The sequence below is a fragment of the Carcharhinus amblyrhynchos genome, chromosome 8 (genome assembly GCF_965287045.1).
Source record: "Carcharhinus amblyrhynchos chromosome 8, sCarAmb.v2.hapA, whole genome shotgun sequence".
In the NCBI taxonomy this organism is placed as follows: domain Eukaryota; kingdom Metazoa; phylum Chordata; class Chondrichthyes; order Carcharhiniformes; family Carcharhinidae; genus Carcharhinus; species Carcharhinus amblyrhynchos.
This window is the reverse complement of record NC_137331.1, coordinates 11,024,834-11,041,090: the sequence shown is the minus strand read 5'-3', so window position 1 is coordinate 11,041,090 and position 16,257 is coordinate 11,024,834. Positions and strand designations below refer to the sequence as shown.

The following is a 16,257-nucleotide window of genomic DNA, read 5'->3' as shown; positions in this document are numbered from 1 at the left end:
TGTGCGGAACTTGGCTATCAGTCTCTGCTCAGCGACTCTGCGCTGTCGTTGTGTCATGAAGGCTGCCTTGGAGAACGCTGACCTGAAGATCAGATGCCGAATGCCCGTGACCGCTGAAGTGTTCCCCAGCTGGGAGGGAACAGTCTTGCCTGGTGATTGTCAAGCAATGTTCATTCATCTGTTGTTGTAGCGTCTGCATCATCTCCCAAATGTACCATGCTTTGGGACATCCTTTTCTGCAGCGTATTAGGTAGACAACGTTGGCCAAGTTGCAAGAGTATGTGCCGTGTACCTGGTGGATGGTGTTCTCAACGTGTGATGTCATCCATGTCGATGATCCGGCAAGTCCTGCGGAGGTTGCTGTGGCAGGGTTGTGGTGTGTCGTGGTCACCATTCTCCTGAAGGCTGGGTAGTTTGCTGTAGACAATGGTCTGTTTGAGGTTGTGCGGTTGTTTTTGAAGCAAAGAAGTAGGGGTGTGGGGATGGCCCTGGCGAGATGTTCATCTTCATCAATGGTGTGTTGAAGACTCTGGAGAAGAAGATGTCGTAGCTTCTCTGTTCCAGGGAAGTACTGGACGACGAAGGGTACTCCGTCCATCGTGTTTGTCTTCTGAGGAGGTCGGTGCGGTTTTTCGCTGTGGCACGTTGGAACTGTCGATCGATGAGTTGAACGCCATATCCTGCTTTTATGAGGGCATCTTTCAGCTTCTGGAGGTGTCTGTCGCGATCCTCCTCATCTGAGCAGATCCTGTGTATACGCAGGGCTTGTCCATAGGGGATGGCTTCTTCAACATGTTTAAGGTGGAAGCTGGAGAAGTGGAGCATCATGAGGTTATCTGGTGAGCTTGCGGTACAGGTGAGGTGCTGAGTTGACCGTCCTTGATGGAGATGCGTGTCCCCAAGAATGCCACCGATTCCGGAGAGTAGTCCATGGTGAGTCTGATGGTGGGATGGAACTTGTTGATGTCGTCATATAGTTGTTTCGGTGTTCACCATGAGTCCAAAGGAACAAAATGCCATTGATGTGTCTAGTGTGTAGCATCGGCTGAAGGTCCTGTGTGGTGAAGAAGACTTGTTCAAGCCTGTGTATGAAGATGTTGGCATATTGAGGTGCGAATTTGGTCCCCATGGCTGTTCTGTGCGTCTGGATGAAGAACTGCTTGTTGGAGGTGAAGACATTGTGGTCTAGGATGAAGCGGATGAGTTGTAAAATTGCATCTGGAAACTGGCAGTTGTCAGCGTTGAGTACTGAGGCAGTTGCAGCAATGCCATCGTCGTGGGGGATGTTGGTGTAGAGCGCCGAGACATCCATTGTGACGAGGAGTGTCCCCTGTGAGACTGATGGGATCCATTTTGGTGGTGGGGCAGAAATTGAGCCCTCGGCTGAGAACTTCGATTTCATCTGGTTGAAGTGTGTAGTCCAACAAGTTGACGATAGACACCAGGTACACGGCACATACTCTTGCAACTCGGCCAACGTTGTCTACCTAATACGTTGCAGGAAAGGATGTCCCGAAGCATGGTACACTGGGGAGACCATGCAGACGCTACAACAACAGATGAATGAACATCGCTCAACAATCACCAGCTAAGACCGTTGCGTCCCTGTTGGCGAACACTTCAGCGGTCACAGGCATTCGGTCTCTGATCTTCGGGTAGGCGGCCTTCACGACACGACAGCGCAGAGCCGCTGAGCAGAGACTGATAGCCAAGTTCCGCACACGAGGATGGCCTCAACCAGGATCTGGGGCTCAAGTCGCACTATCTGTAACGCTCATGACTTGCCTGAGCTTGTAAAATCTTACTCACTGTCCTGTCTGGAGACAATACACATCTCCTTTTAACCCGTGCTAATGCTATCTCTGCTCACATTGTCTGCATCTTTAAGACTTGAATAGTAGGTTGGCTGCAAAGACTTGCATTCTAATCTGTATTCTGTAAACTGTGTGTGTCTTTATATACCTTTTGTCTGATCAGAACCTTCCACACACCTGATGAAGGAACACTGTTTCCGAAAGCTTGTGATTACTATCAAATAAACTTGTTGGACTTAAACCTGGTGTTGTGAGACTTCTTACTGTGTTCACCCTAGTCCAACGCTGGCATCTCTACATCATGCCTTATTCAACAGCATGCTTCGCCAGCAGTAAGTGCTTTGGGAGGGATCCATTAATTTCAGTTGACTGCCTGAAATTGTGGATTTGCTGAATAAACTATCTACAGGTTGATGTCAAACTTTGGTTAATTAGATTGTTTTGTGTTCAAGGTGACATGTTACTCCTGGAAATGGCATTGTTTATATTAGGCACTGGGGCCTATTTCAAACGCACCCAGTCAGAGTCAGATGTAAATTTTCCTTTGCTCTGCAAAATGATTTGCAGCAGCCCCAACTCTAAAAAAAAATCACATTGTACTCTGGCAATGTGATGGTGTCAAATTCGGGGTACTTTCATGCTGCAGACCTGTGAGAATGATGAATACATTTGGATTTTCCATGACCCAAAACGTGACATCTCCTTTGCACAATCTCATGCAGGTGATGTCCACAGTCATGTGGAGATGCCAGTGTTGGACTGGAGTGGGCACAGTAAGAAGTCTCTCAGTACCAGGTTAAAAGTCCAATTGGTTTATTTGGAATCATGAGCTTTTGGAATGCTGCTGCTTCATCAGGTGAGTCATCTGGTGTTGAGAGACTTCTTGCTGTGTCCACAGTGTGTGTGAACTCAGTCCAGCCCATTGATGCAAGAATTTCAACTCTTAGCTTAGGGTTTAATTTGAACTTGGATTCCAGAAGTGAAGCACACTGCCTAGTATTCCTAACTGGTGAATGAATTGCAGCACCAAATTGAAACAAGGCTGAATGAGAACTCCCACTACTGCTGTTTAGGTCTTTGCGAAATAATAAATTCAGTATAATATGGTCCTATTTCATGACCAGTGCAATAACAGGGCAAATTAAATGGAAAACACCAATCTTTGTTGATGAAATTGGAGTTGAGAATTGCATTTTACAGTACCTTTACATTGACTGGTTTGAAGCCATCTTAGTGATAAAAGTTCATGTGTTTGCATTAATTCACTCTAAAATGTAAGGTATTGTAAGTTTTTTTGGTTTTCTTGCAAAATTTTAAACTCGTCGAACCATGTTTCTTTTTTTTTTCTGTAATTGCAGGTTACTTTACTTGCACTGGATGTTATAGGAGCGCTTGTGGATCGTATTAAAGATCGTTTTAAGCCCCATTTTGGAACAGGTGAGTAAACCTCCCCTTTTTGATTTTGCAGTTTGTTTTTCTGAAATACCCAAGAGATGGTTATGCCAAGAAATCAGCCGTTGAAAATGTTGATCAAGGATATTGAATTTTTTTCTTCGTTTGCACTGTCTTTTTTGTTTTTCAAAATTGATTTATTTTTGAGTTGGCCATTGCTGGTCAGCCAATTATTTTTGGCTGTTCTGAATTACCCTGCAGAGATAGTCTTTGAGTTGTTGCAGTCTTTTTGGTTGATTGTGCTCTTACAATGGTGTTTGGTTGAAAATGGCAGGTTTCCGATTCAGTGGTGTGGTGTGCCAAGAGGGATTATGCCTGCATGATATTACTATGCTTGATTTCTTGGTGGTAGAAGGCATAGTGTTACGTGCTACTGATGTAGTAAACTTGGCGAGTTACATTGGATCACAATGATTAAATCACAAAAGGAGGTATTTGTCATTGGCTAGTCCTACTCCCCTGCCTTATTCCTCAGTCTTTTTTTTATCTTGAGGTAATTCTTCAGTTATCTTTTGAACAGATTGAATCTGCGTCGCGTCGCACCACACTGAGAGATTGTCCATTCACGATCACGTACACCTGCTGTGCTCATTTTACCAATCATCCTAAATTGGTGTCCCCTGGTTCTCGATCTGCCATAGGAAACAGTTTCCCCTGATGTACTGTGAGACCCTTCAAGACTTTGAACACCTTCAGCAAATCTCCACTTAACAGACTCTTAACATAAGAACATAAGAACATAAGAAATAGGAGCAGGAGCAGGCCATCTGGCCCTTCGAGCCTGCCCCGCCATTCAATAAGATCATGGCTGATCTGTCGTGGCTCAGTTCCACTTTCCCGCCCTCTCCCCATAACCCTTAATCCCCTCTCTTATCAAAAACCCATCAACCCGCTTCTTAAAAATATTAAGCGAGGCAGCCTCCACCACTTCAACGGGCAGAGAATTCCAGAGATTCACCACCCTTTGAGTGAAGAAGTTCCTCCTCAACTCCGTTCTAAACCGCCCCCCCTTTATCTTGAGGCTGTGCCCCCTAGTCCTACTGTCTTTTTTGAGCGGGAAGAGTCTCTCCACCTCTATCCTATCCATCCCATTCATCATCTTATACGTCTCAATGAGATCTCCCCTCATTCTTCTAAACTCTAACGAGTACAAGCCTAGTTTATTCAGCCTCTCCTCATAGCTCAACCCCCTCAACTCCGGTATCAGCCTAGTAAACCTCCTCTGCACTCCCTCCAAGGCCAAAATATCCTTGCGCAGGTGCGGCGCCCAAAACTGCACACAGTACTCCAGCTGCGGCCTCACCAATGCCCTATACAGCTGCAGCAAGACCTCCCTACTTTTATATTCAATCCCCCTCGCTATGAAGGCCAGCATCCCATTCGCCTTCCTGACCACCTGCTGCACCTGCAAGCTGGGTTTTTGCGACTCATGCACAAGGACCCCGAGGTCCCTCTGCACCGTCGCCTGCTGCAGTTTTTCGCCACGTAAGTAATAGTCCTTCCTACCATTCTTCCTACCAAAGTGGACCACCTCACACTTGCCAACATTAAATTCCATTTGCCATTTCCTGGCCCATTCGCCCAGCCTATCTAGATCCTTCTGCAGACTCTCCACACCCTCCGCACAATTTGCCTTTCCCCCAATCTTGGTGTCATCAGCAAATTTCGACACCCTACACTCGGTTCCCTCCTCCAGATCATCTATATAAATGGTAAATAGCTGAGGCCCCAGCACCGACCCCTGGGGCACCCCACTAGTCACCAACCGCCAATCCGAATAGCACCCATTGACCCCCACTCTCTGCCTCCTATTTGACAACCAATCCTCTATCCACGCTAACACCCTACCCCCAACTCCATGTCCTCTGACCTTCTGCAGTAACCTCTTGTGAGGTACCTTATCAAACGCCTTCTGAAAATCCAGAAAGACCACATCCACCGGCTCTCCTCTATCCACCGCCCTAGACACATCCTCATAGAACTCCAGTAAATTTGTCAGACACGACTTCCCTTTAATGAAACCGTGTTGCGTCTGCCCTATCAAGCAATTCCCTTCAAGATGCCTCGCAATTTCCTCCTTAATGACGGATTCTAACATTTTACCTACCACAGACGTTAAACTAACCGGCCTGTAATTCCCCGCCTTTTGCCTGGCACCCTTCTTAAACAACGGCGTAACATTAGCCGTTTTCCAATCTTCCGGCACTTCCCCGGAATCCAGCGACATCTGGAAAATAACCACCAAGGCATCCACTATAACCTCCGCCATTTCTTTCAGAACCCTCGGATGCATTCCATCCGGTCCTGGGGACTTGTCCACAATCAGCCCCCTCCAGTCTGTCGCGCACCACCTCTCTAGTAACAGTAATGTCATTAAGACCCTCCAGTCCTACCACCTTTCCATCGCTAACACCCGGCAAATTATTCACGTCCTCCTCCGTGAAGACAGAAACAAAAAAGTTATTCAAGACCTTAGCCATATCCCCATCCCCTACCACTAGGTCCCCTTTCTCATCCTCTATGGGACCAACGTTCACCCTAGCCAGCCTCTTCCTTTTTATATATTTATAAAAACTCTTGCTATCCTTTTTTATATTAAGGGCTAGCCCAGCTTCATAGCTTCTTCTACCCTCCTTTATCAACTTTTTTGTCAATCTTTGTTGACATTTAAACCTTTCCCAATCCTCTTCTCGCCCACTGCTCTTAGCTACTCTAAATTCCTCCGCTTTTAATTTAACACTTTCCTTCACCTCCTTCGTTATCCACGGCTTATTACCTCTCTTCCTACTGTCCTTTTTAACCATCGGAATAAATTTCTGCTGAGCACCAAGAAAGATCTCCTTAAAGATCCTCCACTGCTCCTCAGCAGACCTACCTTCCAACGCGCTCCCCCAATCCACATTCGCCAATTCTTCTCTCATCCTACCATACTCCCCTCTATTCAAACAAAGGACACGTGTCCGGGAACCCACTTTCTCCTCCTCCATCTGCAACAGAAACTCCACCATACAATGATCACTCTCTCCAAGAGGATCCTTCACCTCAAGGTCCCTAATTCTACCCGCCTCATTTCTGTCCTACTTCTTCAATTGAACCACTCATCTCAATTCTTCATGCCTGTGATCATCCTCATTAAATTTTTCTGCGCTCTGTAATTTCTTCACATCCTTCCTAAACTGTGCTGCCCAGAATTGGACACACTGCCCCAGTTGAGACTGAATCAGTGTTTTATACAGGTTTATTATAACTTGTTTGTTTCTGGACTCTATGCCTTTATTTATGAAACCCATTCATCACTTTCTCAACCATCTCTGTCACCTTCAAAAACTTGTGAACTTATAACTACCTGTCTCTCTCAGAATTCTTATTGATTTTATATTCATCTCATGCTTCTTACCAATTGAACCCCAACTCTCTGCATTATGTTTAATCTGCCATCTAGCCGCCATTTCCACCAGACTGTTGTCTTGGGTTTATCCCTCTTTTTTTGAAGTTCACAGTACTTCCAAGTTTTGCGTTATCCATGAATTTTGAATTTGTGTTCTGTGCACATGTATCTAGGTCATTATGTATAATGGCCTGTAACCTCTGGCTCCAATACTAGTTTACAGTTGATTATGCCTAGCACATGCGTGCTGAAAGAGCGGCAAGTTTAAACCTCTGAGGTTTTGAAAGTTGCCAGTGTTGAAGTGCTGAACTGCAATTATGCCAGAACCTCCATCACTTGTGCTGTTAAGAACATAACTAGGAGTAGGCCTGCTCCGCCATTCAATAAGATCATGGCTGATCCTTTTGTGGACTCAGCTCCTCTTACCTGCCCACTCACCATAACCCTTAATTCCATTACTGTTCAAAAATTTATTTATCCTTGCCTTAAAAACAGTCAATGAGGTAGCTTCAACTGCTTCAACTGGGCAGGGAATTCCAAAGATTCACAGCTCTTTGTGTGAAGAAGTTCTTGTGTGGTTAGTCCAATGAAGTTCTTGGTCAGTGCTGACCCCTCAGCATATTGATGATGGTGAATAACAGTGTTGATGCCATTGCCTTCGGAGGGGGTCATGATTTAGATTTCTTGTTGATGGTTGTGTGGCATTTTTGTGGCATGAATGTTACTTGTTTATAAGTCTAAATGTTGTACAAATCTTACACCATTTGGATATGACTACTTCATTGTCTTAAGTTGTGAATGGAACATTACTTTGTAATCATCAGTGGGCATCCTACTTAAGACGGAAGGAAGATCATTGATGAAATAGTTGAAGACGGAAAGTCTTTCACATTGCCCTGGAAATTCCTGCAGTAATATCCTGGAACTGAAATGATAAATTTCCAACAACCAAAGCCATCTTCCTTGGTGTTAGGTATGGCTCCAATTAATGGAGCGTTTTCTCCTAATGCCCATTGGCCTCAATTTTGCCACAGTTGCTGGATGCCATACTTGGGCAACTGCTGATTTGATGTCAGAAGGCCAGTCACACTTGCCTTGCATTTGGAATTCAGCTCTTGTCTATGTTTGGACAAATGCTGTAATGAGGTCTGGAGCCAAGTTGTGCTGGGGGAACCTAAACTGAGCGTTGAGCAGCTTATTGATAAGCAAATGCTACTTGATTGATGGAAAATATCAACACCTCACTTTGGGGGAAGAGTAGGCTGACAGGATTGGCTTTTTGGATTGACAGATTGCAAGGGCATACTTGGGTAACTTTGCATTGTGCCAGGTAAATGTCAGGTTTTAGATGTAGTGGAGTAGACTGACTGGAGCAGTGGCTAGTTCTCACATACAAAGCTTCAGCATTATTGCTGGGATGTTTCAAGAACCCACAGCCTTCCTTTTATTTAGCATCCTTGGCCATTTTTTGATATCCTGTGGAGTGCATTAAATTGTCTGAAGTCTGATATCTATGATGATGATGGTAACCTCAAGGCCAAGGTGGATCGTCCATGTAGCTTTTGGTCTATTGTTTGTCTGCATTGGCAATCAAGCACCTCAGTATTCTAATCCTAATTTTCCAGCACTTGGTCCATTGCCTTGTATGTATATCCCTCAACCCTGTACATCTCGATCATTTCTTCTGTTCAACAAATGAACAGAAAATGTGCTGTGTTTTCCAATATTTGAATGAGGGTGGAAAAAGTAACTTCCAACCAAATTTTTTGCCATGGGCTGGTATCAATCTTGCTTTCTGTTTTATCTTGCTTTATTCTTGCATTCACAGCCTAGACAAATGGTTTCTTTGCAATAACAATTATTTCTCCCTTCACCTTTTTTACTCTATGGCATCTATGCCATTTTATTTCTGCTACCTTGGACAGGAAGACAAGACCTTGGAGTAAACAAGATTATCTTGGAAAGGAGAAGGCTGATTGAGGTGTACAAAATTTGAGGGATATAGATGGAAGAAACCTTTCCCCTTAATTGAAAGATCAGTGGCCAAGGGGCTAGGTTTAAGGTCAGGAGCTATAGAGAGGACTGAGGAAAAACTTTTTTTACCAAGTGCGGTGTGAATCTACAACAGTCTGCCTGTAAGCGTGGTGGAAGGGGAACCCCCACATCACCTGAGAAGCATTTAGATAAGCACTTGAAATGCCATTGCATGCAAGGCTACTAACCAACTGCTGGAAAATAGAATTGGAATAGATTGGTTTTTGATGGCCACAGCTGCGATGGGCTGAAAGGCTTTTTTCTGTGCTGTGTACCCTACTACAGGCCTTGCCTTTTGTTTTCCACCACCACCTCCCCTGCCCTTGAAGCCCATCACATTGTGTTTCTTTCTCCACAGATGCTACCAGGCTGCTGAGTATTTTGAACTTTGTTTTTATTTCTGATTTCCAGCATCTGCAGTTTTTTTGCTTTTTTTTCCCCTTTCTGCTGCAAATTTGTTGCTTGCATGTCATTTTGCTTTAATGTCAGCTTACAAATAGTAAGATTTTTGTTAAAAAAGTTTCAAAATCTATAGAAGCAAATTTAATGTGGTAGCGACACCAAAAGAAAACCTGAGCTGTATCACCCTGGCCAATACTTAAAGAACTAAGCAATCGGTACTTTTGACAGTTATATGCCAGCTTTTCAACCTTTTATTTGTTTGTTTTGTCATTTGAAATTTTGTGGCTTTAAAATCTCATTCTTGGGTGTTTAATGTAAGTTATGAAAACACAAACTGAAATGAGAATAATGATGCAGTATTAGTAATGTCTGCAAAGGTTGTGTACTGATGGCATGTTTTAATTTCTCCAGTGGTACCAGCACTTGTAGACCGTTTAGGTGATACCAAAGATCAAGTCAGAGAACAAACACAGAATCTTCTTGTCCGAATAATGGATCAGGCTGTATCACCCCAGGTATGTGTTTTTTTTTGAGTTTCCAACTGTATTGGACTAACTTTGATAATCCAAAAGCAATTGTTTTTGAAACATTGGCATATTATCTTCGTTTTCAAGTTCCAGAAATGTTTTGGTAGGAATAATGGTAGGAAGGATTATTACTTACATGGAGAAAAACTGCAGCAGGTGACGGTGCAGAGGGACCTCGGGGTCCTTGTGCATGAGTCGCAAAAACCCAGCTTGCAGGTGCAGCAGGTGGTCAGGAAGGCGAATGGGATGCTGGCCTTCATAGCGAGGGGGATTGAATATAAAAGTAGGGAGGTCTTGCTGTGGCTGTATAGGGCATTGGTGAGGCCGCAGCTGGAGTACTGTGTGCAGTTTTGGGCGCCGTACTTACGCAAGGACATTTTGGCCTTGGAGGGAGTGCAGAGGAGGTTTACTAGGCTGATGTCGGAGTTGAGGGGCTTGAGCTATGAGGAGAGGCTGAATAAATTAGGCTTGTCCACGTTAGAGTTTAGAAGAATGAGGGGAGATCTCATTGAGACGTATAAGATGATGAATAGGATGGATAGGATAGAGGCGGAGAGACTCTTCCCGCTCAGAAAGGATAGCAGGACTAGGGGGCACAGCCTCAAGATAAAGGGGGGCCGGTTTAGAGCAGAGTTGAGGAGGAACTTCTTCAGTCAAAGGGTGGTGAATCTCTGGAATTCTCTGCCCGTTGAAGTGGTGGAGGCTACCTCGCTAAATATTTTTAAGACGCGGGTTGATGGGTTTTTGATAAGAGAGGGGATTAAGGGTTATGGGGAGAGGGTGGGAATGTGGAACTGAGCCACGACAGATCAGCCATGATCTTATTGAATGGCGGGGCAGGCTCGAAGGGCTAGTTGGCCTACTCCTACTCCTATTTCTTATGTTCTTATGTTTTTGCTTCCAGATAATGGTGCAGAATTATTGTTGTTTTTCAGTTTCTGGTCTGAGAATTGCTGGATACTTTTTCTTCCATCAACAAGCAGTCTGGTATACAATGAGCAGTCCAGAGGTTGTATAGGTTGTCTTAATGGAACAAAACAAGATTTATTATTGGTTTTAACTAACGTCCTGTCAATTGGTGAACTGTATTGCAACAACTGTTTATTTCTGTCTGGCACAAGCAAAATCGGCCAGTCCATGACTTAGAAAGGAAATTTGAGAGAGTATCTGATCCAATGGCAAAGCATATAGATTGGCCAAAAAAGAAATAGGCCTGAGGATTGGGAGCACTTTAGAATTCAGCAGAGGGCCAAGAGTTTGATTAAGAAGGTGAAAATACAGTACTGAAAGTGAGCTTGCAGGGAACATAAAGACTGACACTAAAGGTTTCAGTAGATACATGAAAGAAAGAGGTTGGTGAAGACAGCTAAGTCCCCTACAGACAGAAATGGGGGACAAAGAAATGGCTGAGTAACTGAATACTTTTGTTCTGCCTTCACATATAGGAAGGCACAAATCAGATACCAGAATGTTGGAGAATGCAAAATTCAGTGAGAAGGAAGAACTGAAGGTGATCAATATTAGGAGAGAAATGGTGCTGGGAAAATTGGGAATGAAGGCGGATGAATCCCCAGGGCTTGATAATCTACGTCCCAGAGTACTTAAGGAAGTGGTTCTTGAAATTGTGGATGCATTGTTGGTCATCTTCCAAGATTCTGTAGACTCTGGAACAGTCTCTGCAGATTGGAGGGTAGCTAAAGTCACTCCAGTATTCGAAAAGGGAGGCAGAGAGAAAACAGGGAATTAGAGACCAGTAAACCAAACAGTGTTAGTGGGGAATATTCTCGAATCCGTTATTAAGGACTTTATAATGGAGCTATAGAAAGCAGTTGAAAAATCAGCGTCAACGTGGATTTATGAAAGGGAAATCCATGCTTGACAGATCTGTTAGAATTCTTTGGAAATATAACTGGTAAAGTGACTGGCTCCCCCTTGTCAAATGTGCTATATTTGGACTTTCAGAAAGCGTTTGACAGTCCTGCATAAGAGATTATCATACTAGATTAAAGTGCATGCAATTGGGGAAGTGTATCGAGATGGATATAAAACTGGTTGAAAGAGAGGAAACAAAGAGTAGGAATTAATGGGTGATTTTCAAATTGGCAGGCAGTAAATAGTGGGTTGCCACAGGCGTTGGTGGTAAGACTGTGGCTATTTGCATTCTAAATGAATGATTTGGATGAGGGAACAAAATGTAACATCTCAAAGTTTGCGAATGATGCCAAGTTGAGTGAGAAGATGCAAAGATCCTTCAGAATGATCTGGACAGGTTGGGTGAGTGGGCAAATCAATGGCAGGTGCAGTATAATTTGGATAAATGTGAGCACTTTGGAAGCAAAAACAAGAAGGCGGGTTACAACCTGATTGTAAATTGGGAGAGGGGAGTGTGCATCAGGATCTGGGTGCATGAGTCACTGAAGGAAAGCATGCAAGTTCAGCAGATTGTCAAGTCGGCAAATGGCGTGTTGGCCTTCATTGCAAGAGGTTTCGTGTACAAGAGCAGGGATATGTTGTTATACAGAGCCTTGGTGAGGCCACACCTAGAATATTGTGTGCCGTTTTGGTCTCCTTTTCTGAGAGAGGATGTTTTTGCTGTCAAGGGAATACAGCAAAGGTTTACCAGGCTGATTCTGGGGATGGCGGGACTGATGTATGAGGAGAGATTGACTAGGCTAGGATTGTTTTCACTGGAGTTCAGATTAATTGTAGGGGGGGATCTCAAGACTTAAAAAATTCCAACAGGACTAGACAGAGTAGATGCAGGGAGGATGTTACCAATGGTGGAGATGTCCAGAACCAGGAGTCACAGTCTGAAGATCCAGGGTAGACCATGTCAGTTCGAGGTCAGGAGACATTTCTTCACCTAAAGAGTGGTGAGCCTGTGGAATTCATTACCACAGGAAGGAGTTGATGCCAAAACATTGAATGTATTCAAGAGGGAGCTGGATATTGCACTTGGGGTGAATGGGCTCAAAGGTTATGGGGTGAAAGCAGGATAAGGCTGTAATCATTGAATCCTGTAGTTCAGAAGGAGGCCATTTGGCCCATCGAGTTTGTACCAACCATAATCCCACCCAGGCCCTACTTATGTAACCCTACATATTTACCCTGCTAACCCCCTGGTACTAGTGTTAATTTATCATGGCCAATCAACCTGACCCGCATATCTTTGGACTTGGGAGAAAACCGGAACAAACGCATGCAGATACAGGGAGAATGTGTTAAACTGCACATATTGGCCCATGGCCAGAATGGAACACAGGTCCCTGGTGCTTTTGAGGCAGCAGTGCTAATGACTGTGCCACCATGCCGGTCCCACTACATGAGTTACTGCCTAATTTGAAAATCGCCTGTTACTACTGTTTTCTGTCTGCTAACCAGTTTTCTATCCATCTCAATACACTTCCCTTAATCCCATGCGTTTTAATCTTGCATGACAAACTCTTTTGCAGGACTTTGTCAAATGTTTACTGAAAGTCCAAATATAACACACAGACTGAGTTGAGTTGGATGATCATCCATGATTGTGATGAATGGCAGAGCAGGCTTGAAGGGCTGAATGGCCTCCTCCTGCTCCTATTTTCTATGTTCCTATGAATGGGAAAGAACAGAAGCCAGCCCATGGGAGTTAAGCATCACTTCGGACTGATTTGGGGAGAATTGAATGTTTGCTTAAAGGACAGTATAATTTTATATATCTGTGTAATATATCTGTGCTATTTTGTTTGTACTGTAAAAGGAGGTACTCCTTTCTGTGGTTTGATACATAAATACATGAAATACTCATTATTTGCCGAATAGTGTTTTAAGACTTTTGTTACGGTAAACATCTGAAAACATATCCAGCAATTAATTGTTTCAATTTCTTAAAGTTATGATCTCTACAGGGATCATAACAGAAGCCATCACTCAATCTCAGTTTGGTCTCCACAATATGGTGGAGATTGTGTCATTGTAAGCAGTTTTAATATTTGATGTGGCTTCTGTTTAATATGGTGAATTTTTTTTTTTCAGTATGCTTGGGAACGACTAACCTCAGGGTTTAAACACAAGAACTTTCGGACACGTGAAGGAGTTTGCCTGTGTCTCATCACGACACTGAACATGTAAGTCAAACATTTTACCATGTTAAGACAATTCACAGTCTACTTCTGGAATAAATATTAAGTTGAGTGTCAGCAAAGATCATTTTTGGGTAGATCCATTTAAAAATTGAGTTACCCAATTATGTTTCCTTTCATGTTGACTTCTGTCCAGGTGTAATTTTTCAAGACTAAGTGTGACTAAAATCATCTATTTCACTATCATCCAGATTTTGAGCATTTGTAGCAAGTGGCAAATGTTGCACTTTGTGCTTACTTTGTCAATAAATGCAGTAACCCATCTACGAGGGTATAAAACTTATGGTGAATTTTCCCTTACTATTGCATGTGATTTAAGAATTTACTTCCCTTCACATTTCACTATCAAAAGTTATAGGATCATAATTTTACAGGATCCTTACAGAAAGAGACCCTTTTCCCCATGTCTGTGTTGGCCATCAAACACCTATCTCCTCCTATCCCATTTTTCTGCACTTGATTCATAGCCTTGTATGCTGTGATGTTTCAAGTGACCATCTAAATGGTTCTTAAATGTTGAGGATTCCTGCCTTGACCACCCTTTCAGGCAGAGAGTTCTCGATTCCCACCATCGTCGGGGTGGAAAAGGTTTTCCTCAGGTAACCTCTAAGTCTCCTGATCCTTACTTTGAATCTATACTCTCTGGTTATCGACCTCTCTATTAAGGGAAAAGCTGCTTCCTATCTACCCTGTTTATCCTTGATAATGTTATACACCTCTATTAGATCGCCACTTGGCCTTCTCTGCTCTAAGGGTCGTAACCCCAGTCTGACTAGCCTGTCTTCATCACTGAAACACTCCAGCCCATGCAAACATCCTGATAAATACCCTCTGCTGCATCTTTTCTAGCGCAATTGCATCCTTTCTACAGTGTGACAACCAGAATTGCCCTTCTATTATCATCCTGTAATAAAAGGCTTTTCTCCTTGCAATTTACCAATCACCGATTTTTGGGTCATCTGTGAACTTAATAATATCCCCCACTTTCCCATCTAAATCATTAATACACATCACAAATCAGCAAGTATAAACCCAAACTGTTTAATCTCTCATGTCAACTTATTCATCGTCAGAATCAGTCTGGTGAACCTCACCTGAACTACCTCCAATTCCATAACATCCTTCCGAAGGAGACCAAAACTGGACACCATACTCCAGATGTGGTCTTGCCAACAGCCTATACAATTGCAACAACACTTCTTGACTCATTATACTCTAGTCCTTTCATTGCATTTGTCGCCTTTATCACATGTTGTACCTACATATTGACTTTCTGTGATTCATGAGCAAAGGCACCCAGGTCCCTCTGCCTAGACACATTTTTGAATCTGCTTTCCATTTGATAATTTGCTTTTGTATTTTTTCTGTCAAAATGGATAATGTCACATTTATTCACATTAAATTCCATTTTCCTAGCCTGTCTTTTTCCATCTTTAAAACCTTTTATCTCCCTTTCACTGCCTGCTTTCCCACTTATTTTAGCATTATCCGCAAATTTTGCAGTGTTAGATTCTTTTGCTGCTTGTAGATTATTTACATAGATTGTAAACAGTTGTGGTCCGAGAACTGATCCTTGAGGCGCCCTTGTTACAGTTCACCAGCCAGAGAAGGACCCGTTTATCCCGACTCTCTGCTTTGTCAGTTAGCCAATCCTTAATCCAATCTCATACTCTATCCCCAGTCTCCTGCAATCTCATCTTCTGGATCAGTCTTTTATATGGCGCCTTGTCAAATGCCTTCTGGAAGTCCAGATATACTGCAACCACAGTTTGCCTAATATCCATCTTGCTGATTTATGTCCTCAGAAAAGCTTGAGCAAGTTTGTCAGCGTGACTTGTACTTCATAAAATCATGCTCGCAATGTTGGATTGAGCTTTGTCTTTTCAAGTGTTCAGACATCATCTCCTTGATTGATTCCAGCAGCTTCCCCACTACAGAGGTCAAGCTAATTGGCCTGTAGTTTTCTTTTGTCTCCCCCTCCTTTTTTTGAATAGGGGCATCATATTAGTATGTTCCCAATCCTCTGGGACCTTTTTCAGAAGCCAAGAAACTTTTAAATATAACAGCCAAAGTGTCCACTATTTCTACTGCTGCCTCTTTTTATACCCTAGGGGAAGGCTATCAGGTCCCAGAGACTTATCTGCCTTTAATCCCATTAGTTTAGTTTATTGATTACTTTCTCACTGGTGATGATGATTGCACCTCTCATTAATTGCAGTTTTAGGAAAATTGTCATATTCTCTACCATGAAGACAGAGGCAAAATATTGGATCAGTGCCTCTGTCGTCTGTGGGCCCCCCCCCGCCCCGTGTCGTCCTCTCTAAAGGGTCAACACTCTAGCTGTTCTCTTTCTCTTTATGTACGCTTATACATTTTTGGTACCCGTGTTTCTATTTTCCGCTCACTTCCTTTCACAGTTCATCTTAGTTCTTTTGATTTTATTTTTAGTAGCCTTTTGCTGAACCTAGAAGTTCTCCCTATCCTCTTGCTTAACACTAGGTTTTGATTATGCCCTAGTG

General features: G+C 43.2%; 1 protein-coding gene across 23 annotated transcripts in view; it reads left to right on the top strand.

The window, feature by feature from the left end:
- Positions 1–16,257, top strand: part of clasp2 (cytoplasmic linker associated protein 2) — a 358,037-nt gene that overhangs the window by 28,783 nt on the left and 312,997 nt on the right. For all 23 annotated transcript variants that reach the window (XM_080193660.1, XM_080193667.1, XM_080193651.1 and 20 more), the window contains exons 2-4: positions 3,173–3,251; positions 9,502–9,605; positions 13,632–13,723. In XM_080193660.1, coding sequence (XP_080049786.1) covers positions 3,173–3,251; positions 9,502–9,605; positions 13,632–13,723 — 275 coding nt within the window. The remainder of the gene's footprint in view (positions 1–3,172; positions 3,252–9,501; positions 9,606–13,631; positions 13,724–16,257) is intronic.